This window comes from Brachionichthys hirsutus, chromosome 4, assembly GCF_040956055.1.
Source record: "Brachionichthys hirsutus isolate HB-005 chromosome 4, CSIRO-AGI_Bhir_v1, whole genome shotgun sequence".
Classification (NCBI taxonomy): domain Eukaryota; kingdom Metazoa; phylum Chordata; class Actinopteri; order Lophiiformes; family Brachionichthyidae; genus Brachionichthys; species Brachionichthys hirsutus.
In genome coordinates, this window is record NC_090900.1 from 10,851,839 (window position 1) to 10,879,250 (window position 27,412).

General features: G+C 42.8%; 2 protein-coding genes across 2 annotated transcripts in view; both read right to left on the reverse strand.

The window, feature by feature from the left end:
• Nucleotides 1–21,833, reverse strand: part of bmp2k (BMP2 inducible kinase) — a 33,699-nt gene extending 11,866 nt beyond the window's left edge. The window contains exons 1-9 of the mRNA XM_068760788.1: nt 21,668–21,833; nt 9,521–9,639; nt 7,910–8,015; nt 7,349–7,491; nt 4,092–4,213; nt 2,486–2,567; nt 983–1,115; nt 444–547; nt 276–355 (exon numbers count right to left, since the gene is read on the reverse strand). Coding sequence (XP_068616889.1) covers nt 276–355; nt 444–547; nt 983–1,115; nt 2,486–2,567; nt 4,092–4,213; nt 7,349–7,491; nt 7,910–8,015; nt 9,521–9,639; nt 21,668–21,818 — 1,040 coding nt within the window. The 5' untranslated portion in view covers nt 21,819–21,833. The remainder of the gene's footprint in view (nt 1–275; nt 356–443; nt 548–982; nt 1,116–2,485; nt 2,568–4,091; nt 4,214–7,348; nt 7,492–7,909; nt 8,016–9,520; nt 9,640–21,667) is intronic.
• A 1,895-nt stretch (nt 21,834–23,728) lies between these two features.
• On the reverse strand, nt 23,729–26,213 carry LOC137893366 (mRNA export factor GLE1-like). The gene is made up of 7 exons (XM_068738825.1): nt 26,180–26,213; nt 25,921–26,064; nt 25,071–25,366; nt 24,879–24,983; nt 24,419–24,501; nt 24,239–24,302; nt 23,729–23,898 (listed from the first exon to the last, which is right to left on the reverse strand). The coding sequence occupies exons 3-7, from the start codon at nt 25,137–25,139 to the stop codon at nt 23,830–23,832; spliced, it is 390 nt and encodes a 129-aa protein (XP_068594926.1). The 5' UTR covers nt 25,140–25,366; nt 25,921–26,064; nt 26,180–26,213; the 3' UTR covers nt 23,729–23,829.
• Nucleotides 26,214–27,412: the final 1,199 nt, after the last annotated feature.

Consider the following 27,412-nt stretch of genomic DNA (forward strand, 5'->3'; position numbering starts at 1 on the left):
ATGTGTCGCTGTTATGCCTTAATATGTAAACTCAGGGACACAGTTTTTAAATCTGTTTGGTAGCGATGTTCCACAGGTTGGTCGGAAAACAGTATTGTTTTTCTACAATGTCACTTATTTTCCCCCCCAATTTTTTTTTACTTGTAATGCAGCTGAGACGTCTTAAACAGTCATTTATTCAGAGTATCTATTACGACCACTCGGAGGATTAGAACCCTGTTGGTCTCCATCTTACGGAAACTAAAATGAGAAGCCTCTGATCCAGTCTGCAGTACCTGGCTTTCGTCATACTCTTCTTAGCAGCAATCTCACTAGCTGTTAGCGGCTCCGGCAACGATGTAGGGATGGGAGAGTTCTGAAAAATGGTAACAGGACGGTTATGTTGAAAAGCAAGCAACTGCAATTATTAAAGACATGTTAACCGTTTCATTCTGGTGACTTACAAAGAGATTTGGCACTGGGCATTCTTTTCCAGCTAATTTGAAGGCAAAGTAGGAGACCTGGTAAATGTCAGGCCTCTTCTCCTGGTCTGGTTCGAGCATATACCCTGGAAAAGACAGAGGGGGGAGGAGGGGGGGTCACTTCACGCAAGCTGTTGCAGAAAAGGGTGATTTAATCTGTGGCCACATGGTGGAGCTATAGGACAAATTACTAAAGAGTAGATCATCCATGCAAAGGAGGTCCCCAAGTGGTTCAAACAGGGTGAGGTTGTGGAAATGCATGACGACCAAACCAAGAAAAGATCGCTCTGCGGTCCAACATCGTCGAAGCAGCACAAGAGTCTGGGTGCAAATTACAGTCTAGCTGACGACCCAAAAAACGGGACTTCTGGAAGACTTCAATGTACAGATTCCTGAACTATTGAGCTGTATTCATACAACGATGATAGAAGAGGGATTAAGTGATCCTGGATGTAATTAGAAGTTCTTGCATCATCCAAATACACGTTATGGACTCGATCCACATCGAGATCAACACTTACGGATCAAACCGTGCAACTTGAAGGAGAATCTGGAGTTATCCGGAACGATAAAGGTTCCGTCACATATGGCAACTTGACTCTCCCCAAATGGAAGTGTGAAGAAACACAGCTTGTACAACAAGCATCCAAGTGCCTGTGGAGAAACAGTGTTGGGGGGAAAAAAAACATCAACCAGGTTAGGTCTTAGAGCAGGGCGTTACTTTAAAATCTAAATATCATATTCAGTTGCTGCTAAATCGGGCTGGAGAATCTTTTTGTTGACACCGCAGCTGGACATGAAAGCGATTGGGAATCAGCGACACGGTTTAAGAAAGTTTTCACCCCAGAGCTCTTTCTGAAGACTGATATTCTTCAGTCATCCTCTAATCCAGTCTCAATCAAACTGGGCAGCATATCTGCCAACAACGCTAAAATGCGCATTGCATTTGTGTCCAGGAGTCAATGCATAAAACAGAGCAGTTAAAGAAGTGGATAAACATAGAACAGGAAGAGGAAAGCCGGGGGGGGGGGGGGGGGGGGGACAGGAAACAACCATTTTTGTTGACAGTTCAACAGCAACCGTCTCCCTTCAAACCCATTTAACCATCTGTTAACGTGAACACAAAGAGTTTTACTCACAGCAACAGATTTACGAGAAAGAAGCACGACTGGCTTCGGCGGCCGCAGGCAGAAATGACTCAAGCCAACAGTTTATCAGCAGACTTGTGTGTGCGATTACGCTACTTTAATTTAGCCAGTCTGGTTTAAAAATTACAATTAAAACATATTTGTAAACATCCTGTAATCCTGTGGCCTGCAGGTCTGACAGACATCAGAACTTTGCATTGTGTGCTTTTAGGTAGGTCGTTTCATTCATGTTTTAATTCACACTGGTTTGCAAAAACATCTCACTTCCGTAATACTTTACTTGATTCAGAGTTACAAACAGAACATGTCCGTGTGAAGGGCACACGCTTATATATGCAGAAAGTATCGCATCGTTATATCCTGGCTGTTAGAACTCCCTGGGTTTTAAGTGCATCAATTTACAACACTCTTAAAAATGGATGCTGTCCAAGCCCTCGGTCTCATCCCTCTTCCTCGCACCTCTAAAACACCCAAGGCCGATTTCATTCAAACTTATCAATGTCTTCAACTGGGCCCCAATGATCTGAAATGAAAGGAAGACAGGCAGCAGGGAGGGAGGACCAGGGGGAGGCAGGGGCCTGGTTCTGTTGAAAATGATACTGCTTAATGTTTTATAAGGGAAAAACACTGTTGGAGAGCTGGTGGAGGCAAACAGCCCAGGGCGAGCCAGGAGAAAAACAGTCGGAGAGACAGAGAGAGAGAGAAAACGAGGGAGGAGGCTGTCAGGGCAGAGTAACACCCAGGCCACTGGCAGGACAAACCAGCTCAGCAAGGTGCAGAACACACACACACACACACACACACACACACACACACACACACGCACACACGCACACACGCACACACACACAGACCGCATTCAGAAAGAGCCCTTACCCATATATCAGCCTTAGTGGTGATGGCTTTCCCTGCGTATAAGTTAATCATCTCTGGTGCACGATATGAAAGGGTTGTGTACCTGGAACAAACAGGAAGAGGTAGTCAATGGCAGGTCTCGGTCAAAGTGATGAAGCTCCGAAGCTTTAAGACAAATTTATTCATTTAATCAAGTTCTCAAAATATCACATCCTTTACCTCACGGGCTTATAATGTCAAACTTGTTCACAAGCAGTGTTGTGATTCATTGGGAGTTGTGTCCAGAGTTCACTCACTTCCAGTGGAGGGAATGTCTGCCTCTCCAGCTGAGAACTGGCGAACTGGTTCCCAGCTACTTTCTCACTCCAGGTCTATCATTTGGTGTTGAAATGGGTCATTTTTTACAGTGTTTATGTAATTATTTTGCTGAAAACAAACCCAAGTGTCGTAGAAGAGTAATGCTGCAGTCTTTGTTTATGAAAGAGTGCCAACAATGATTACAATCAAATAGGCTGGTTGCGTCGGGAGGAAAACCCTGAGGAGTTCTGAAAATACAAAGATTGTCTGAGTCGCCACCGTCCAGTCAAGAAAGAGTCGACACATGATCATGTATGAGGCTGTCAATCAGAATACTTTATTAATCCCAGAGGGAAATTCTGTTAGCAACGGCGCTCCACTCAAGACAGCAATACGGAATTGACAGCAAATCAACCTTCTCCACTTCACCCTGTCCTTTGCATCGTCCTCCCTCACTACATCCATGTATCTTCTCCTGGGTCGACCTCTAGCCCTGTTCCCTGGCAGTTCCATCCTGAGCATCCTTCTACCGATATAGTCCCTGTCTCTCCTCTGGACATGTCCAAACCATCGAAGTCTGTCCTCTTTGACCTTGTCTCCAAAACGTCTAACCTTCACTGTCCCTCTTATTGTCTCGTTTCTAATCCTATCCAACCTGGTCACTCCCAAGGACAAGCTCAGCATCTTCATCTCCGCCACCTCTAGCTTCATCTCTCACCTCAACATAGATGAAAAACACGTGGGATGTTTTATTTTCATCAGTCGTAGGGTTTTATTGTTTAAAACTGGCCCGATCAGGTTAAGTGACTCACCATATTTCATTGAACTGAGGTTATATTTTACTTGCCCTCGGGGCAGCCGGCAATCCCTCGCACATATTTGTGGTTTACTTGCAGAGGTATGCGAGTGTACGTAGATGCAGTTCTATGTTTATATCCCAGGTTGAACCGTGAGCTATTTAGGTGACTTGGGCAATCAGCTCACCAAACAGACGTCAAAGTAAAATGTGTTTTCTGCAGGCCGGCTTGTTGGCCTGGGATGGCAAAAATCCAAATGGTAGATTGTTGCACGAAGGAAACACCTTATCCATAAACACGCTTATCAATTAATGGCCATTTTTGACCAAGTAATTCCAGGAACTGAGGCTACTCGGAACTGATGTGAAAGCTCAAACTCATGCCTTGTATCAGGAGGCCGAGTTATTGGATGGAAATAATCTTGAGGCATCATTTCTACCAGTCAGTGGTGTCAACGAGTACGAACTCTGATAGATCCCAAGCAAACATCATGTTCCAGCTTAAAACTTTCAATGACGACAAAAGGAACTCACTTCTTAATCTCGTCCTCCACGGCAGTCACTCCATCTTTGTGTGGCATCAAAATCTTGTGAGTAGCACTGCCGAAGTCGCAAAGCACATAGTTCCCCTGGTCATTCAGCAGAATGTTTTCAACCTGGCAAAAGAACAGACAAGGTTTCAGGCCATAACAAAAGCACCGCATGGCCCGATCTCAACGAATGGATGATGAGAACAGTGTTACTGATCATTTAAGAACAGAGTTACAACCCGCACAAATGTAGGATCAGGATTCCCACTCCGAAAAGAAACACGCCAGCGACGGGTTACAACTGGAGATGCAAGCATCAATATGCTGATGGAAACGATCATTTCCATAATCAGAACCAACAATCACCTGAAATAAGTTGCAAAATATTCACACATCTGATAAACAAAAGTGCAATATTATGCATATATAGCCACATAATTGTAGATAATCAACAGAAGGAGTAAATGTTGCCTCTTTTCAAACACACTGCCTTTAAAATGTCAAAGCTGCAACTGTCAACTTTTCTTAGTTTGCTTTTATGAGGAGCTGATCTTACAGTAACCAAATGCAGTACCGGTACTATAACTCGTAACTCAAAAGGCTCGCATGTCATTAATTATTCCCATATAAAATAACTGAAAACAATTGAATCCATGTAAAGACACTCAAACGCTGATAATGGAAAAACATTTTTAATTGCTATATACACACACACACACAATGATATATTATATAATAAATGATACAGTATTACTGGAATATAAAATGAGTTTTACCTTCGAGACAGACGATTGCGCTAACAGCGGAGTGCTGAAGGGGAGGTAATTGTACTTTACACCTAGACTTACATAAACTCAGACACACCGGTAATAGTTCTGCCTTCGGAAGGCTTTGTGTTCTTGATAGCATCCTTCTGTTTGAAGTTTGTACATATCGTCCGGCGCAGGAAGTACATGTGCTGCTGCGCTCTCTTAGCACCAGCATCTGGAAGTTGCTCGCATCTAAAATCTACAGTCGTGTCTCAAAGCAAAATATTGTTTGCAAGTTTGCTCATGTCTCGGAACACTCGCATGTCAAAGCACTCTTATGTCGAGGAATTACTGTACTTGTTTTAAGACGCACCATTCCATCAAAACTCACATTCGCTATGACTGAACTAATTGTCGCACAAACCGACAAACGAGCTGGATCTCATTTCTAATGAAGTCATAATGGGCAGGGATGACGATTAGAGGATACAATTGATTCTAAAAACTCCCAAATCCCACGCACAAAACTGATTTAAGGCACAGTGATCGAGAAGTGAGACCAGCCCTCTTTGCAGTAAATCTGCCACAAGAGCCTCGTCATCATCGGTTTCCTGCTAGACAGAAGGCAAATTTCGACGACAGCCTGAAAACAGGTCTGTTTCCTATTTAAAGGCGACCAGATGGATTTCTTTTGTGGTCCAGGCTTTAATTTTTAAATAATATTTTTGTATTAGGGCCTCAGAAAGAGACATTAAAGACCTGAGGAACAATATGAACAAAAACAGCAAAGAAGGGTGTGGGGAACAACGGAGTGAAAGACAGAGAAAATATGAAAGTAAAAGAAAAAGGGACATAAAGTGCTCTCTGAAATATTGAGCATCAGTTGTAGGAACGGTGAAACGAAAGAGGATGGAGAGAAAAATATGTTTAACCGTCAAAGTAATACTGAGCAAACAGCGTGTAGATGCTGCTGACAGCTCAGGGTTAAGGGGAATTTTTTGCACTCTCACTTCCACCGGCAATGCGTGACTGGGCCTCCGTTGGTCTTTTGTGTCCCTGTGATATTATGTAAGTTGTGTAGGCTGGGCAGACAGATGAGACAGTGAACAAAGGACAGGACTGTGGAGCTCTAGGGACTGCACTGTGTCAAGGCTTGTCCAAATGGACAGAGCACAGCAGCCCACTGATGGGGGGCACTGAGCAGAATTCAACCAGGGGGGGAGTTTCCAGCCATCTCTCAGGAAAAGAAGGGCACAACTGATTCGTGGAAGCCTTGATTTGAAAATCCAAGTTAAACTGACTTCCATTTACTGTGGCCTGTATAAAAAGTTAGTTTTGTGGTGTGGCAGGAGTTAAATGGAGGAGGAGGAAAAGGAGTAGGATGAGAAACTAACAGGACGACAGACACGAGGGAGAGGAAATAGGAGAACAAGCTGGCGAAGGAAGTGGGGGAGGAAAGGAAGCAGGAAATACAGTTTAATACAAAAGTTCCTCTTTTTGATTTGACTCTTCAGAAATGTAATCTCTATCTCAAACGGGGCTTATTTTAGGACGTTCCTACTTAAAAAGATTATTTAGCTGCTCACAGAATCTAACCAGTTATTTCTTTACGGATTCCGTTCCCACTTCCAGGAATTTATTTTACCCTTTTTTAAGAATTTTCAGGCGACTGGTAGTTAAATATACAGTACGAGTGGTCTTCACTTAATGATGTACTCGTTTAACGAGAGTTACGACGGGCTTACGGAAAATGTAAAAGTGTGTATTTAGCAACAAGGAATCGCTGTTACGACGAGCGGAATGCACTGGCTGTGGCTTTGTGAGCGACGACGTACAGTATAAATGGCCTACACGTATGCAAATGTGGAAAAAGAAAAACATCTTTAATTTTCATGTCCGCCTCACCTACCTTGTGGGTCACGGCTGTTGCTGGAGCCTATTCCAGCTTTTCTAGGGTGGAGAGGCCGGGTATATCACAGAAGCCTCACCATCCATTAATTCATTCATATGTTTTTAATTAGTATTTCATGACTTTTCCTAATTTGATGGGCACAATTGATTAAGCATAAAATGATCCTGATGGTACTTGTTTAATATGCTGAACACATATTGCATGCATTGCCGTCTCCATCTTCAGATCTTAAATGGAACATCTGCTCCTGAAGGCAGGCTTTGTAGGTCATGAGGCAGTCCCAGCTTCGTTGGTGCGTGTTCAGTTATCTGGTAGATGTTCAATGGTGCCAGGCCAGTTTCTAAAGTCCCTGACTAGAAATTATATTTAACTTTAAAGCGCGGTGGATCATATTTGATACACTCGGCCAAATTCTAAAGTTCGGCCTGATGGTGGCGCTAGAGAACCGGTCATGGTTTCATTTAAAGGTGAGCTTTAATGACTCAACAATAAAAATACAAACAATGTGTTCTTTAAAAGCAATAAAAGCTTCCGGTAATTTATCCAGCATGTGTTCCAGATATCGTTTTGGTATCTGGGGAGACTTGATGCTTTCTTTACCTTGAGGTCTCTGTGGATGATGGCCGTCTTGCATTGGTGCAGCCGGGCCACGGCATCACAGGTGTCACAGAAAATGTGGAGGACTTCCGCCTCACTAAAGCCCACATTCAGCCGCTGGTTCATTTGCTTCACCACCTGACCCGCTGCAGGAGATGAGGGAGCACAGGATTACAAATACATTCTCATGTGAACTGAATATGCCACAATGTAATGTCTTTCCGATCATTCTCAGTTGCTGGATATAAAATCTTCAATCCAGAAACAAGAGCAAAAACCAAGAATTGGACTTATGGACACAAGTCAGTTCAAATGATGCAGATTTTTAATGACAAGCATTGTTTTAATTTCCAAAATTCCCAAACATCACTTATGATAACCATCACAGCATGCAGGATGGACCACATACACATGATAACCAAATGTGCAAGACCAAACATAAAGGACTTCAAACAGTTCTTTAAGCATTGCTTCATCTTCAATACAACTGTATTACGATGGTGAATAAAACATGGGTGGTCATATAAATGTACATTAATATGCATATAAACAGAAAGGCTGTACCTTTACAGTATTCCATGAGGATCAGTACCTCCCAGACGCTGTCTGACACTGCATTGATTGTGGAGTCCAGGTAGCAGACAATGTTCTTATGACCAGACAGCTCCTTCTACAGATGCGATGAAAAGATGGAACCAATCGGGATAGACAAAAAAAAAGAAGTATTTAATTATTAGCTTGTGTGAAAGAAATGGGAAGCAGAAATGGAGACGATTACAAAGGGCATGTGGATCGTCAACACACACACACACACACACACACGCGCACACAGCGCTGAGGAGTATTCATGTTTGGACTCGTGCAGCAGTTCTGTAATATTTGTTCAGCAGTAGGACGCCGTTACTCAATGTACCATTTAACACAAAGTCAGAAAAAACCCAAGGCTCTGCTGCTTCTTTATAAACTGTAAAATACAAAGCAAATTAATTATTTCAAAGACAGACAAACCAATCATGCTCCATAAATTACAGTAAACTCTTTCCGTTAGACAATCGAATCACATTTTGATTAGCGGGAATTAACCAACAAACTGTTGAACTTTTTTATGCTTAGATTCGCGCTCACACCCCCCGACTGCACTGTGCATAAGCAGTGTCAGGTGAATAAAAACCTCATCCAAATTTGAAAAAAAGAAAATGCAGGTGCTTCAAAGAAAACAAACCCAAAAGCCTTTGAACATCAAACACCTTTCAGCTCAGTCTTTCCAGGCAAAGCTACTGTGGCAACAATGCTTTTGTGCTCTTGCGTGTTTCTACACCATAATGATCGTTCAGTATCAGAAATCTGTCTTCACTTGATAAGCCAGCTGGATTAAAAAAGGATTAAAAACGCATGTGTGGCCGAGCAATGCACAGTTGATGAAGCCGAGCGCAGACACACGAAGCGAGATCAGCGTGAGCCGTTTACTGACGTAGTGGGTCAGACAGCCGAGGCTATCGTTCACGTTGCATTGCGCTAATCTCAGAATTACATGATTATTAAACTTTGATTGACTTGAATTATCTGACGTAATGTGGCCAGTCCCAGCTGTGTGTGATGTCATTGGACCAGGTGCATTAATGCGATGTCAGCCAGCACACAGTCAGAGGCTTCCCGCTTGTCAAACTGGAAATGCTGGAAAATTGGAATGTATTAGGCAGACGGCATGAAGTGGTTTATTCACAACTTCCTTAAGAGGGCTTGTGTATGAATATAAATTATGTGCTCAAATTAAAAACCTGTCATCTGAGAATACCCTCATGAAGTCAGGAGATAAATGGAACCATATTCTCAAGTGCAAAGGAAAGGACAAACATTTTTGCTTTTGAGCTGACCAAAACCAAAATATCACATTCAGAACAGCATAAAAGCGGGCTGGGACTTTAATTTTCAACCGATACATTCAACTCAATACTCTCTAATGTGCAGGACAACCCTACGCTGACAATGGCCGCACAAGAACTACATCGAGAAAGTGGTGCATTTGATTACGTTAATTATCAAGACATGGCTGCGACAAGTTACGCAACTTCTGTTCACATATTATATGGTATTTTTTATAGCTTCCTGTTCTTTGAGTTATATTTGTGTCAGTCAAACTGCAACGAACAAGTATAGAAATGATGCTGCTCTCACCATGATAGTGATTTCTCTCTTGTAGACGTTTAGGTCCGGGACATTGTTGACATACATTCTTTTGAGAGCACAGCGAACGCCGCTGTGCGTACGGGCCAGAAACACCACCGAGAAGCCTCCTGGGAAAACACAGGAGGACAAATTAACATTTCAACAGAATATAAAGCCTTTTTCCACACACAAGAATTATCCACCCTCAAACAAAAACAAGCACGTCAGTCAGTCAGATAAGTTGTAAACCAAGTTAGCATTTATAATACGTCACCAGGAGCTGGTATTTCAACAGGTGCCGACTGGCCTTTTATTGCACAGGTAGGCTCAGCTCTTATAGTGTGCACCAGTGTCCCTCCTACTGGGTGTGAACCTAGACTGCATTAAGCCATCTCTTTGCTAAAGTATGAGATTTGGAGCTGAACTTGCTTCGAGTGTGACAATGTTTGGTGGGTAGTGAGGTTTCTGCTGTAGAAGAAGACTGTTGATTAGACCTTTAGCTCATTAGGACAGGGGTGGGCAAACTATTTGACTCACGGGCCAAATAGGTTCTAAAACTTGACAGCGGGGCCGGGTCAGGTAAATATGGATGGAGTGTTTGTGTGAACTAATATAAGTGACATGCAAAAGTCATTACATGAAAGCATTTGGCCCTTTACAGGTCACTGTACAAATTACAGGGAAAAGGTCAAATGAATGAGATTTAATTATATAATTTGGGCAAGTTCAGTGGGCAGGATTAGAAAGCCCAACGGGCCGTAGTTTGCCCATGCCTGCATTAGGAGGTGTTCACTGTCACTGAGGAGGGTAGTAAAGTCTATCATCTAAAAAAGAGACATATAAACAATGACATGCTTAGTCCTGAAGAAATTACCTCAGATCATCTGAAAAAATGTGTGGCTTCTGATTGGGAAAGAGCAGAAGAGGCAGGCGGGCACAAAGGCCTTTAATCGGGAGTTTATCCACACTGTTTAAACAGATTTCAGCAGTTGTGTTGCAAATAACTCATGCAGGTTAAACCACAGGGACAGTAAACGCATGGCAGCAGGACGTTAAGCAAAAACAAACATAAGCAAAGCATTTGACTGTATGTGGTCACAACAGAGCGAGTTACTGCAACACATTACGTGAGAAGAGGTGAATGTTTTGTGTTCTGTAGCACAGAGGGCCAATCTGGCATCCAGAGGGGGTGCGATGGCCATACAGGGTATCACAAAAAACACTCTCACCACATGTTCATTTCTGTCACGGTCTACCACACCAAAATATGTTACATTACACAGTTTATTGAATTGAATAAAACAGATTTTTCAACTTCACATCTTGTCTCGGGCAAAATATAACCTGTTGTTGTTCATCATGAAGCCAGGCGGAGCATTCAGCAGTGTAAAAAAAATAAACTGCCATCTACCCCAAGCAAAGTGACAGTTTGATGATGTCGCAGCAGGGTCTACCAGTTCATCTCATTCTTTGCTTTGTTCCAAACATATTTCTGCATCAATCACATCAAGATCGATAACCAAGTCTACCACTGACAGTCATCAGATCAGTTTGTGGAATGTGTACAAAAAAAGACCAAAAATAAGCGAAACTAATCTAAGAATGCTACAAAAAAAAGGGAAAGAAAATACCAGAAAATAAATTGGTTAATTAAAAAGTAAAAGACACGAGGCTCAACTATAATAGTAGAAAAAATAAAAAGGATTTGCGTATTTGCATTTGCATCCTCAGCCCCATAGCATCACAAAAACGATACGCCACCGTAATACTACTGAGACAAAGTACAAGTGTTGAACACCTGCTGTATATTTTTCTTTGATTCGCCTTGGTCTGGCACGTGTGCTAATGTTAGCTGATGGTGTCTCAAGAAACTGTGGGCCAGGCTTTCATTGATTTTCTGTGACAAGACAGTTGCCCACAAAGCCAACAAGAAGCTTGAGGAGACGGATGTGAAGCTCTTGTGAAAACAGCTGTATTCAGTCATTTGTAAAGAATTTCTACAAGATGAAACCCAATTATGTGTCAGAATTGTGTGTATGACCTTGACCTTCTGTGAGTCATGTGTTCAAATGTCAAGCTTTATGTCGTCCTACAACGTAACTTATGTAGGATGCATCAAAAGTAAAGGTGTAACTTAGACAACCACGTTGTGAGGAAATTTGGGGTTGTATCGGCTAGATGACAGATTTTACAAGACAAAATCCATCTGCTCCGGCAGCAGGCCAAGAGGCTGAAAGAAGGGAGCCGTAAAAGAACAGAGACAAGAAACAAGAGAACGATGTACCTTTACAGTGTGCTACACTTAAAAGAAGAACAGTGGTTGATTTTGTCGCTGGGGGGGGGGGGGGGGGGGGGTTGCAAATGGCAGAGTGATTACCAGATTATTCCAGTCAGAGAGATCCATAACCAGAGTAAATAATCAACTTGTCTCTGATGTCAGACACATCTCAAAGATGATCCAACAAGCATCTTGAAAACCCTGGTGTCAAAGTCTGCAGCAGCTCAAGACAATGACACTCAGTGAGATTCCAACAGCAGCTGTTACCGTCATTAAAAAATACAACTACCTAGTCTCCAGAGGCCGTATGGATTTTTGAAAGTCAAAACGGAGGCCCACGACCAAAGCCACCCGACCAAACCCTTTATGTTGGTCTGTTGGCCTGCTCTGGGACTGACTGGGGCCACATGCTCGAGGATCAGATTCTCACTAAACCACCACCCTTGGGGCTTTTGATAAATTCCATGACTACGCCAGCAAGAGAAGTAGGACACTATTGGGTGTATTATTCTCCTGAGTGGCCCTGGATGGCATCTTTTGTTTTACAGGGGCTTTATGCCCAGCATACCAACTACCTGGGTGAATAAAAGAGCAATAAACAGATTCATCATTGTACAAGGAACTGACTTCAAGCAATGACAACAACAAAGCTGTCTGCAACTGACCGATGCAAACACAAATGCAATCAATGAACTCGAGTGACAAATACAAATACTATTATGAGCAGAACTCAGAAAAGGCTAGTTATACAATGGGATGTCTAATTATGGCAATGAAAGGGAAACAATGCAACAATACAAAAACATTTGCATTTTAATCTACAGTAATACTTTGACATACGAGTATAATTTGTTCCTGAACCGAGCTCATAACTCAAATCGCTCCTATGTCAAATCAATTCTTCCCATACAAAATAACTGAAAACTATTTAATCCGTTCCGGCAGTCGAAAAACACTCAAATCAACAATAATAACAATGGAAAAACATGTTTAATTGCAATATAGACACACACACAGATGGATATAATACATTATATCCAGTATTAGTGTAATATAAAACATGGTTTTATTATGAGATTAACTTTGAGACAGACGCTAGCGCTAATGGTGGGTGTGCTCGTTTCTCAGAACACTCGTATGCTGAGGTATACTGCATTCCAAATTGCTGGGCTCAACATCTGGAATCTTCAGTAGCAAGAAGTGATGTAGAAACCATTTGGTTTCCTTTGAAGGTTGAATCTGAGCCCTTCTGTTCAGGGTTTGAAGATGTTTCACTTCTCATCCAAGAGGCTTCTTCAGTTCTAACAGACTTGTTTGTGGAGAGCATCAGAAACTGAGACTCATCTGAGGTCCTTTTTACACTGAAGGTCAGACATTTACATTCGAGTCAAAATCACTGTTATGGATCATTATAGTTGTAACTACCGGCAACCTCAGAAGAGTTTAAATATCTGAAAGGTTTCTTTAAAGATTACCATCACCTGATTAGAATCGACTTCACAACACATTATGATCTATAACAGTGATTGAGTCAAATATGTAATAAATCTGAGTAACTGTTGAATGTCATCTGTGACAGTCATTAACATCTTAAATAACTTACCATATTTTTTGGAGTATAAGTCGCTGGACCAGCCAAACTATAAAAAAGTGTGACAGTCCAGAAAATACAGTGCTTATGACAGTTGTATCATAAACCTAAAACTAGCATCTAAAAGAATGCCAAAACGCTGGAGCTCATTTTTTGAAGAGCACTTAGAAACATTGGCTAAATAAACATTTTCTTATTTCATGATTTACCTGCCTTCTCTTGTCGTTATATCTGAAGCAATCTTTATCTAACTCAGGCACAATATTTTTGGACCCACACACAGCTCTAACAGTTGGTTTTCCTCCCAACTGCCACCAACAGTTTGGAGGAAAACCCCAGATCCATCAGGCCAAGGAAGAAAGGAGGGGGTAGTGCTATTAAAGTTTGGTACTGTGGGAGGGCTGTTACTGCTGGAGAATTTCGCCCCAGCCCCACATCGAGGACCGGGACACTGACATCTCTGCAAAGCTTGACTAATTACAGTCACAGGCAGCCCGCATGACAAGATTGAAAGAGAATCCCAATGACCTTTGTGAAACCGATAATCAGCGTGATTCGTGATAAAGGCAAGAAAAGAAGAAAAAGCATGAATTTACAGTTGCTGCTCGAGCACGAGGCACAGATGTGCTTCCCTTAAGCGTGATAGCATCTGTGATAACGCTCCGACCAAATACCATGCTCTCATCTCCCACTCTGGCACTCATGGCAATCCTTAGATTTATACTCAAGTTAGTGATGCATCTAAAGCGGTTGGCTTTGTTATATGATAAGAAATCAGTCCATATTAAGTGCTTTGCTCAGCTGTAGCTCTTCTGGAGAACATTTGGAAGAGGGTTAGGCATTTCTTCCTGGAGGTCCCCATCCGAAAGCATGAGTCCACAACACTACAGTTCGTTATAGTTGTAACGCTTGAAGACAAAGGTATCTAGCGTAAAACAATTCAAAGAAGTCTGGGTTTAGATTATAGCAAGTGGGAAGTCTGGGCTTCCCTGCTTGGGCTGCTGCCCCCGTGACCCGGCCCCGGATAAGCGGGTTAGAAGATGGATGGACGGAAGTGGGAAGGATGTCTTGCCATCAGTACAGTGTCAAATGTGAAAAAGATGATTGACCATCTAAATACTGAATTGTTGGTTGAAATGATCCCGATAAAACAAAACACGTGGAAAGCTAAGAGTCAAACTTTACAAAACATTTCACTGGCTTCTGCGACTCCTTTCCAGTGAGGCTTATTAAATGAGAGTTGAAATTAGATATTTTCCCCCAAAAACTGGAATTTTTCCCACAAAATATCTAAAAAGCATATCGTCTACTGCGCTTTATTTCAAAGGTGGAAGATGTTCTCAGATCTTTAACAGTGTAATCATCATTTGTTCTTGCCGTTTTGCCATGCTGTGCCAACTGCTCTGGGTAATTACCAATAATAAAGACTTAATGATCCTAAAGCGCTCGAGCAAGTCCTCTGGGATTTGGTATTATGCAGCCTAATGTGGGATGGATTTTTGTTCTTTCACTGGGTCATGTAGTGCCCAAATGCTCCAATTTGGAGGATGAAACTTGAGATAAAACAATCCTGTGAAACAGAGTAAATTGTAGCATTGAAACAAATGGTTTAAAATGTAAAGGATGCCTTTTAGACTCACATTTGGAGCTGATCTGCAGCCCAGAACGTTAGCCGAGCTTCAGGCAGTGGTGGACATGGTGTGCAAAGCCTTTGTAACGCACTTTAAACTAACGAATGACTGTGAAGAACACTTCTCGTTCAGTTTCTAGAGTCTTCAAAAGTTAGACCATAGCGACAGTCAGAGAAGCATCAGTGGCAAAGGTTGTCTGCCTAAAAATAGAATCTTAACTCGTTTTTCACAGGCAGATGAGAGATTCTGCACTCTGAACATTTTTCTGACAGACCATCACACCATTATCTCATCTTTGCTGGACCTTTCAAGGCACAAATTCTGATTTAACTGAACAGAGGATGAACTTTGAACAACGACAAAATGTTCTAAATTTATTCCCAAGCTTTTCCCTTTAGATGTGACGTTTCTCTATCAAACATGCATACTAGTCTCATCCCATTAACACACTTTGGAAGAACACAAACAACAAACCTTTTTACTTCTGTTCTTCCTGCCAACTAAGGTTTGCACGACTACAGCAAGGAGAGGACCAAGGTGTTCAGGTAATGTTAAAATGTTAGAGGTGAGCATTACACAGTGACAAAACACAGATGAAATAGCAGGATGGTAAATGCATGCTGGAAATGAAAGGTGCATTCAGGGACACAACAGCTGAAAACCTCAAACTGGGCTGTGTCATTGTGAGCACCAAGCGCAGGCAAATCTACTTTCAATGTTCCAAGTCTTAAAGGACACATTTTTTTCATAGAGTTCAATGTTTTTTAAAGAAAGGTTGTGTGTGAGTGTTAATATTTTGGAATCTAACTCAGACTCATCTTCTCTGTATTCAGTACATGTAACACATCTTATCGAGTGATCAATAGCGGCTCCCTCTTTCTCTCTGTGAGCTTCCGTTACTATAGCGACCCCACAATCTTGCAATACTTGAGTCACCTGTGCAAGAGTTGGAACCTGTTGCGGGATTAAATATGGCAGCCACGCACCGGTGCGTAGACTGGGTGGGAAGCTAGAGGAGTTGCAGGCATTCAGACTCCTCAAATGTCTCGTTAAATTTGCCACAGCGAGTGCAACATCCGCGCGGCCCATCACCCACACCTCAGGTCTGGCGTGGACACAAACACTAAAAAGTAAAATCAGCCAACAGCACTGGAGATGTGGTATGCTTCACGAAACTGTCAACCCAGAGCACAGATCCCACTTTGCCATTTTCATTCTTCCACTCTGATCCATTGTGTTAAGTACAGGAGTCTTGACTATAACCAATCTGCGGCGTGCCCCGACTCAGTTAAACAATGCAAGGCACTTAGAAGTACTTCTCCTCTACTTGGACATGTCTTTTTGAAAAGTTAGTCCATAAAAGGTAATACGCAGCAGAGAGTGTGTGTGTATGCTTTTTCCCATCCTGGGTTGAGTGAGCTGAAGGCTTCTGGCAGTCAGCTCTTACCTCTACAGTGTTTACAACTGTACCGACAGACATGGCTGCTCGCTGGAGGCATTATAAGGAGACTGGGAGAAAGACGGAGGCGCTGGATGAAAAAGATACTTAAAGTAAAAAATATTACAAACACAAGTCCGTTGTCGAAGCATACAAATGAAACTATTTAGAGTGACCCGTTTCACATGTATTGGATGTTTTTAGTTGAGGAAACTGGAGAACCCAGAGAGAACCAATGCAGAGACAGGAAAATCATGAAAACTAAGCACAGAAAGGCCCCAAGTTGACTCCAGGTAGTGAGTCAAGAGCACACACATATTGGATAATCAACTTACCTGAAAGGAAAATTCCTTCAGTCTTGTCACAGTAAAAAAATAAAAGTGTTGAAAACCTGTCCAAAGTTTTGGAGCTAGTTAATAAAATACATTAAAAACAAATTTAGCAGCACTTCCACCAAATTAATAAAATACAGAAGAAGCTACTTGGAATTTCACCTTCGCTGCGGCGTATGATTTGAATGTTATGCTGTATTCATTACATGCCTAAGGAATCTTCCATCTCACTCATGTATCAGATTTGGGTGACTGATTAAAGCACAATTCAAACATTGACTAAAAACATAGTTGTTGCAGTGGCCTTCCAAATCAATGTCCTTCTGTCCAGCGTTCCCGTGACCGAATGAATTGGTGGGAAATAATTAATTTCCTGTCTCACAAAGAGGGGAGGGATGGCAAAGCAGAGGCGACTGAGGGCCTCCATGAGCAAGCACAAAGGCAGCAATCACACATCACGGGACAAAGTGCTGCATCGTACCAACAGTCCTTCTATGGTGCTGGAAGAGGACAGCAAAAGGACACAATGTGCCTTTTCATCACCGGTACAGTGTACTAATAATGTAGATGGCATGTATTCTCATCATCCTGCCCTTGAAAGGTTACTCTGACGCTCTAATATCAGATGAAAACTGTGAAACTAATCAAATGGACTGACAGTTTCAATCAAAATATGTTTCAATTATCACAGTTAGTCATAGCTAGTTAACATACCGGTAGTTAGCATTCCAACATACTGTACATTTACTACTTAACACCAGACAATTCATAGTTGGTGGGAGAGTTTGACATTTCTGTTGTCACAAAATAAAAGTACCGGTAATCAAATTCATCTTCTACTGCTTTTCCACTCCGTGGGTCACGGCATGTGGCTGTGGGCGAAAGGCGGGATACACCCCGGACGAGCCGCCGGTTTGTCGCAGGGCCACATACAGACTGACAATCGTTCACGCATACACGCACACCTACAGACAATTTAGCGTAACCAATTCACCCAAGTTGCATGTTTGTGGTGGTGGGAGGAAGCCAGAGAAACTGGAGAACCCATGCAGTCACGTGGAGAACATGCAAACTCCTCAGAAAGGCCTAAAGTTGGATTTGAACATGTGACCTTCTTGCTGTGAGGCAACAATGGAACGCATTGCACCACCGTGCACCCCAGCAATCAAAGTATTCTTTCAATTTAAACCTGAATGTGGCATTACAGGAAAGGTCAGCATCACCAACGTGAGAACCATTTATCCTGGGAGAGGGCGAGAAGGCATAAAGGACATTTTAGAGTAACATACTCTGTAGCTGTTGGGACCTGTGAAATGAGCAATAGACCAAAATTAAAACCTTTCCCAGGTTTAAAGATAGAAAAAGGGGCACAGATGGTGCATATTTGGTGGTCCAGCTTCGATGGCCCTGCGCCACAAGTCATCTTTTTTTCTCCCTTGTTCTCGTCACTCTTGTCTGATCAAATTATGAAATAAAATAAATACTGAAAAAGCAAAAAAAAAAACTTCCAGGTCATTCAGTTCTTTGCTTTACACAAAATACCATAACTGATTCAACAATTTATTGAGTAGCAAAGCAACACTACATTTTGTAACTTCCAAAGTATGTCGCATAGAAAGTACAGCGGACACGATCGTAGCGACGGGGGTTACAGTAAGGATTGTCGCTGCCTGACAATCGTCTGCTTCTTGTGGATGATAACTGACAATTCTATTTTTGTGCATTACAAACAGCAAACATGTAGTTTATGTAAATGTGAGAGTGAGGCCAATATGTAGTAAGTTGCATGAGGGGATGCTTGTTACTGATAACATTTGTCCTGTACCTCTCTTTTAGTGTAGAGGCCTTTTTGGTGAATGCGTGGCATCCGTCCAAATGCGACGAAGGACAAGGTAAAAAAGCTTCCGTGTTCACCGTGAACACGGCAGCTGATCGCATCGAAGTCACGTTAGCGTTTCTCCTGTTTACATCATCTGAGGCGAGATGCGGTCAGAGAGTCCCAGCGACCAAGGCCCAAACACTGCAGTCATCTCCTCAGCCTGTCATTAACAGAGCCATTATAAACCCCAAGCGTCAACATTCCAAGACGCCGCTGACAGCAAGCAAACAGGAAGCATTTGTGTCGAGTCGGCATGTTTTGAGCCATGTCCAGTGAGCTGCGTTTGGCATGCGTGACTTAACATTGCACAATAAATACTGAGAGGACCAGTCAGCTGAGAATCAACCGTGTTTTGAAGGTTTCTATATGATGAATGATCAAATGTTGCATACGGCCACGAAGCATCATGTCAGCAAATCTCTTGATGGTCGGAAGATGGGCGTGACCCTAATCAGATGGGGCAGCGATGAATTATTACCTTGCTCTTAAAGCACTTGTAAAACTGCAAACATAGGAAGTGAAACCACTGAACCAAGGTCTCCCTGTTAATTATAAAGGACCAGTGACAGTTTTACAAGAATTATCACAACACGCCAAAATGAATTTCTTGCCTTGTACCTAGGCAGTTCGAGCTAGGTGCAACATTAACGCAGCCTATGAGGGATGGTAAATAAATTACCCCTGACATGAGGGCTATTGTACTTGTGAAGCTGACAATAAGACTTGCTCTCGATGCATTTGTCCTTCACAAGCTTAGTGACTGTTGAGCAAATAGCTTGATTAAATGTCTAATTCCAGAACTCAACGTGGAACCACGACTGCTGGGCGCTAATGGAGAAAGAGTGACATGCTCACAGACGCATCCTGTTACTACATGTCGTTTCTGCACTCCTCTTGGAGACAGGGTCGTAGATAACGCCACAGAGAAACCGCAGAGGCTAAAGGGGAGTGGAGGGAAATGACTCGTTCCAACTCAAATGGAGGAACAGTCCAGCCCTAAAGACACGACACAGGGAGAAATAGCTCGCCACAGTGTGTGTGTGTGTGTGTGTTTGGTTTCAAGGGAACCTCGTGCTTTTCATTGAGACACAGCTGCTCGGTGCAAACTGGAAAATATGAAATGATCCACATCCATGGGTGACCCAGAGGTCTAAAAGGAAGTGTGCCGGCCCGCTTAAACACGTGTACACCGACTAACCTCTAAAGAAGTCCTTTTTGGACAAAACGGACAGAGGACTGTACAACACAATTTGTCAGATCCAGTAACTAAAATGATTACACAGTACACAGATCAATATTCTCAGTGTGGCTTTGCCTGGTAGACTTCCATCACAACAAACCCAGTTGTGTGGCACATTGATGCTGTTAACGCTGATGCAGTTTAATACGATTAATAAGGTAATTAATGACGTTGCTCACCGTGTCAAGATGAAGGTGAACATAATCAGATGGAGCAGTGATGAATGGGCTTTTTTGCTCTTTTTAACTGTTATTATTAATGCTATATATAAAAAAAGATATGAGGTATAATGTTTGTATTATCATTATTTCTACCATTTGGCACTGTAGTATCACATCAAACGCTTCTGTTTGACAGATTTCCAGCGTTACTCTGAATCTTTAACCGGTTCCCGACTAAGCAAACTTAACACCAAGCGGGGAGTGCAGAAAAAAAAAAAAAAGACTCAACTAGAATACACCTAGCAGAGCAACATTCAACTCTGAGTCGCTCTCAACATTTTGTTTTGTTTTTAAATCAAGCAGACGCTATAAAAATAAATAAATTAGACAATCATATGCCTCTGCTCTCACCTTTACATAGAATGAAGAACAAAGGTCACAAAGTAAACCTGTGATTCTGGTAAAAACCAAACCAACCACCGCCACTTCACATGAACGCATGAGGGTGAACGACTCATGACCGCTCGTTCTGTTTGTTTTAGCTTCACTTATAGGGTTGAGTGCGTTTATCTGCAAAATGTCACCGTTTAAATAGATATATTTGTGAAGTCAGAAATTTCAATGAGAGATATTTTCGATGGCATTGTTCCTTGCAGAAAATATCACAACTGACTATTGTTATGATGAGTGAAAACTGTTTATGTTAGTTGTAGGATCTAATTTGTATCACCAAATTCTAAAGAACTACATAAAATATCACTAAGGAATTCCTGGTAAAGAAAATACTGTAAAATAATTAGCTGCCCAAATGGCAAATCTGGATTAGTTGGGGCAACTCGACAAATCAAACTAACACACTGCACACACGGAATCTTTGTCAAACATGTTTGTGCACTTCCTCATTTCTTGCGTGTGTGAAGGGTATTGTCATTTCAACATTTCAGAAAAAAGAGCTTCGTCAGGCCATTATTTACGACACTTTTAGAAGCTGTGCTAGGAGGGCTGTTGCGAAAGACATCCTGCATGACCATCTAGAAAGAACTGCTGTTCACACATGTGTGTCTCTACGTTCGCCTCAGGACAAACTTCGTAATGACTGCAAACGGGACAACACTTTTCATGTTACTCATTTCCACATGGGATCAACTGCAGAAGAGTTTGTTTGAGGCGGATTTTTAATTGCTGGATCTTTACATGTGTTGTGTTGACACAGGGAGACACAGGGAGGCACCCGGACCCCCCCCCCCCCCCCCCCCCCCCACATTGGAGCAGCTGAAACAGGATATAAACTACAGCTGTATGGGGAGAGGTTACCAACTTGAATTCCAATCATTTAACTGCCCCCCCCTCCCTTGTCGCCAATGCACTCACATCAATGAGAGAGCATTCTCAATATTTTCATATGCATTTTAGAGAAATTGAGGGAAGCAGAGCTTTTCTTGTGGGGGTGTGAACCAATTACCAACCCATAAAAGGATCCGGGCTGAAGGGCGAGATATTCTCCCCAAATAGGGATGACGGGTGTGTCCCAGAAAACATCATGGTGCTTTTCTTTGAGGAAAGTGTTCCAGAGCGCCACACTGTAAAGCACAGCGACCGTACTTACCCTCCGCGACCAGATCTTCCACGGTGACTTGATACCGGCCGACGGCGAACACTTTCCCGAAGTAGCTGCTGACCCCGGAGCTGGAGCCGGACCCCGACGCCCCTGCGACCCCGCCGCTCTCGGACTTTGGCATCCTGGAAAACTTCTTCATCTTTTTTTTTTTTTTTTTACTTTCTTTGTCAACAAATGAAGTCCCTGCTCGATGATGCAGTTTAACTCGGTTGCGTCCGATGCCTCCTATCTACTTATCTGAAGTACTTTCTTCTCCTGCATACTCTGCGTCTGGCTCTTCTGGAGGGACTACTCGCTGTCGGATGATTCGACATGAAAGTACAGAACCGGCCTCGGGAGTGGGATGGTGGCACTCCGTCGGTCTCCCAAAAACTCAGTGTCAGCGAGAGCAGCCACTTACGAAGAGTAAAGAAAACACGACGGGCTCGTTAGCCAAGGCGATGCATCACCTTAGCCGGCTGCAGCAGCTGCTAGCATGCGCTCGGTGCGCTGTCAGGGACCCTCCCGCAACAACGAGAGGAGGGCAGAGCGCAACGACGCAGCTGTGACGGGCACTGATAGCGCCCGCGACGATGGCAACAAATCCCTCCCGGGAACGCGTCCACATCAGCGGCCCTGGAACAGTCGTCTCAGCGGCGTCGGCATCACGACGACTCTTTCACGTCACCAGGACGAAGCGGCTAGTTAGCCCCACTAGCTGCGGTAGTTAGCGGCTAACGAGCTTCCACAGGACGAGCCACTCCGACTGCAGGTGGGCTGACAAAGTAGGAGCCTGAATCTCACATCAAAAAAAAAAAAAATATATATATATATAGCTTAGCCTTAGCCGCTTTCCACAGGCTTGTCTTTGTCGTCCCACTCACCTCCGTGTAATTTTTAATAGATGTTCGCTTACGCTAAACTTCTCGTGACTCCCAAAGGTAGGCTACAAATTAAGTGGGTGGTTTGTTATTTACCCAATGAGAACGACAACCTAACCTAACGAGTCCCCGCCCCCTCCTATTGTTGTGATTGGTGGAGGAGGAGGAGAATAGAGGCACGTTAGCAACAGGAAGACAGAAAAATAAATGAATGAAATTATTGGCTACATATATTACTATGGCAATGGTGAATGGAAATAATGAGATGCAAAGTAATCATTTATGTATGTCTTTTTTTTCACTCTGATACGAATGTTCAGAAATGTTTTAATCTAGAACATTGCCAGACAGGTGGTGATAACATTCCGTTTCAACAAGACTTTATCATCTCGAGCTCATACTTTACTTTGAGCATTTCACAAGCTTAGCATTTCACATGCCCAATTTTGTTACAGCATTATTGTTGTTCCAACTTTCTTGATTCAGTTGTTTTTTTATTGTTTATAGATGGTTAAATAGGCTGTATGATCTGGAGTCTGTGCAAGGTGTTTTATTTTGGAAAACCTCTGGGTTCTATGTTCTATTTCATTTCTATATCTGACCCATTTCAATTCTTTCCATTACTGGATATTTTTACGTCATTTCTGCCAAAATAATATATCATACTGCAATTGACTCACAAGCAAGTGAGTCAAGAATTTAGGAGGTTAAATAATATTATTTACTTCTTTTTTAACTTTATTTAGTAATCTGATCTTTACTTAATGCAGAGTCCACCGAGACAGTGCTGTGAACCATCCAATACAAAAAACCCATCAACTTGACTTTATCCACTATCAAACCTACTTGAATAAAGACAATCATATATTTTATATACATATAGATATATATTCTGGTATTTCATCTAGTCATTACAAAGTATGTACTGATACCCTTGCATATAATCCTGTGTGTCTCCTCTTAGTTTGACCCCACACCAGCTCACGTTTTGTTATTTTAGCGTATTATTCCTTCCGGGTCCATGATAGTGACCATTTTGCATCCGTTTTAACCTTGCAGGAACACCAATAAAGATCACGCATTGTTGTCCACTAATTTCCACAACAGTGTGGCATAAACACATTAACGTCACTCACTCTGTATTTCATGTTTTCTTCTTTAATCTTTTTTCAATAAAAAAAATGGCAAAACCTAATGAAGATACTGTTTAAAAATGTAATTACAAAATAAAGCCTGTAGTGAATTGTATTTTAGAAAGGTGTGGCGGGGCTGGGATGCCATCTTCCTCCATCACGACTTCCAGAACATGGAGCTCAGCTGGCCTTTGGGCGGACTGATCTGTCGGCTCCGCAGTGAATTCTACGTGTGGAGACAAAATTGGTTAGGATTGTCTTTCATTCCAGTGTATCAAATCATGATTGTACTTTATTATAATCTTTTTTCTTTCAGACGGTTTCAGGGTGCCAGACTGCTCGGTCAAATTTAATGTTTTTATGAAACACGGAATATAACAAGAGATGTCATCCGCTGAGCAAACGGAGTCGGAAATAAAGCAAGACCGGGACCGAATTCTACTTTCAAATCGTGAACAATTAGTGTCCTCTCAAAAAATTAGTGAGTAAAGGATTTTATAAAAACGGTGCAGATCAGTGTCTGCCCTCTTCCCTACTGGCAGTAGCAGTTTGTGAGCAGAGCATACCTCTAGAAAATATTGGAGTCTGCAGAGTGAGCCCAACTGATGACTGCTGGTCACTTCTTCGATTCTGGAAACACAGAAAAGAGAAAAAAAATCAGACCGGGAAGTTAAAGTTGTGTCGGTCGTACGCGACCTGCTGGTGAACAGCGACAGGCTGTCTCGACATCTGAAGCGAGAGCGTACCTCTGGAGGTATTCCTCCTGAAGGAGCAGGAGAAGTTTCCAGAACTGGCCCTGATACTCCCTCACCAAAGCATTTCCACATACCTGAAGAAGACAAAGGCCAGTGCCGTTTAGAAATACAATAAAGGGCCTGAGACATCATGCATGAAAAAAGATGTGTCGTTATTTATCTAATAACGTGCCCTTTATGATTTGTTTTGTGACCTTTTAGAGGTGCTATTTTCACAAACGTGTTGTCGTCTTACTCGCAGCTCCTATTTATTAACGTCTGCCAGCAGCATGAATGAGGTTCAGTGCAGAAAGAGGATTCAATAAAACAGCGCAACTATTATGAATAATATCGGTTCACGGTGATTGAATAAATGTTTACAACCCCCCCGGGGAGGTCCACGGTGCTGAAGACTCTACAAAGCAGGCAAACTGGACTAGAACTCTTTGAAGCCAAGCACAATAAGACTCGCCTCCAGAAAGTCCAGCAGGACCGTAGCCGTGATGTCTGCCAGAGGCGCCATGTTGAGCATCTGCGCCAACCAGCGCCAGCCGTGGTTCAGACCGTGAGGAGCAGCCTGAAACGGCCAGTACAAAACACAACACGTTAAAAAAAGGTCTGAAGAAGTGTTTGAAATGGTGAGCGGAACTTAAAGAGACCTCACCCCCTGCTTGGAGCCGTGGGGCCACCTCTGCTGAATAACGGCGGCATACAGGCGGATCATCCCGGACATCCTTTTTAGGAAACTGTCCTGACTCTCCACCCCGGAACCGTCCACACGGTAACCAAGAACTTGTTATTAATGTAAGGGGGGGGGGGGATTTACTTGATGGCACAGCAGGTGGCGCTGCTGCCTCAATCCCTTAATTATCTTGTTTACACATGTTCAGGTCTTATACCTTATTTCGGTGTCGCTGCTCTTCCTTCAGCTTCTCTTGACGGCCGATACTCTCCTTAGTTCTGCAGGGTGGAAAAGCAGATAGTTAAAAACAAACATTGAGCAATGTTCAAAGCCCCGAGACGTGCCTCCTTGTTGGGCTCTCTTACTCTCTGTCCATCATGTCCCTCATGCTCTGGTGCTCCTGCCTCCGCTTCAAACGGAGCCGCTTGAACGTTTTCATCAGGAGTGGAAAGGTCACTCAAGAGCCACGAGAAATACTGACGGAGAGCACGGCTGTGATGGAATATCAGGGTTTTTGAACTCCTATCAAGTTAAAATATCAGTTCTGTTTGGGTTAAAAATGGATCAACTAGTTTTCTTTGCATCTTCTGTGCAGGTTCTCAGTCATCCAGGTCAAGGAAAATCACAAAGAGCAAAAAACAAAGTCAACTGGACTTGTTCATGTTTGGTTGAAGACGTTTTTTCCTCTTATCCAAGAGGGTTTAGATACTTATACCCGCGTTGGAGCAGAAAACAAAGAAAGGACAGAAACCACCAAGGCAATAAGACTCCTCAGGAGTCATTAACATTAGTATGGTGACGCCCCCCCCACCCTGGTGGGTTTGAATCTGACCTTGGCCTTTAGTCGGTATTCTTGTTCAAACTTGATAATTTGGCCGGCCACCTGCGTTGCGCTGGGTGACAGCAAGGAAATGGAAGGGGGCGACGCAGGACGGGACACTTCTGCATCTTCAACCTTTTCTTCATCACAAGGAGCCTGCAGCATATTAACATTACAGAAACAGAGACGGGGAGATCAATGGTAACTGCAAAGAACCCCCCCCCCCCCCTCCTAACCTTTGTCATTAGCATATTCAAGACGAGGGCTTTACCTGCTCACTCTCCACCCTTAATCGGCAGGATCCATTAACTGCATTACGCCTGGCATTGCCATCGCTGCAAGAGAAGGACCCTGTGGAGGAAGCAGGGGCCGAGAACTCTTTGGGGAAAGCAGGGCTCAAATCCCCAGAGCTGGAGCTCAGAAAGCAGGATGAGCCCAGAGACAAGGGGCTGAGATGCTCCAATATGAGCCCACAGCTGGAGGACAGGCAGGGGGCATCTTTAGACCCGGCCAAGATGTCCTGCAAGAAAACGGTTCCCGTTAAAAGTCATTTAGAACTAACTGGATACATTATTGCAACGTGGTTTTAATTGTTAACAACGATGTTTAATCTTAAATCCATTTAGTCATTTCAATCATGCTTAACAGCCCGAGCTCCTAGCCAGCTAATAGATGCTAAACATACGCGTAGACTCACCGCTCCCTTTTTCCACCAGCGTGGATCGAAGACTATTTTTCCTTTGGGCGAGTTTTTTAGCGCCTGTAAAGTGTTCCACCGGAGATCTTCCCGAGACATCACGAAGCAAAGTGCGCACAATGCGGGTAAACAACCAGAGCGGAGCCGCTGAATTTCAAGACGGTGTTTACTGGCTTTATTTGAACGAGATGACACTAATACTGACGTCATTTCCGCCACCGAACGAAAACAACTTCCTGTCATAAACGCGGAACTCAAATTGTACGGTGGCCATGAGGGGAAAAACACACAATAAAATAAAATCACGCAAACTAAAAAGGTTCTGCCGGAAATGGTAGGCATCTGCCGTGATTTCTTGTTGTCGTGATTTTCTTTTTATTGCGTACGCTACGATTTCTTGTGTTTTGTCCTTCGGGGCCACCGTACACACACACACACACACAGTGATTGATCTGGCCCAGATTACTTTACAACCCATATAATGGTAAGAAGTTAATAAAGCGAGATTGCTGCATCTAATAAAGTCTGTGCAGAAAACAAGACCAATGTAATTGATACATTAATACTTATTTTTCCATCTTATTTATAATTGCATATGAACAATAATTTTTTTAATCTTGAAAAATCTAAGGAGGGTTTCTCGAGAGAAAAAATAAGATATCTAGCTACACATAAAAGCTTGGAATGGACAAGAGTCATTCAAAATCTGGGGGTCATTTTCAATGAGAATCCAAATGATAATCAGAGATTATTTTTAAAACTTCATTCATAGACAGATCATATTTTGAACACATGGTAATGTGGTGA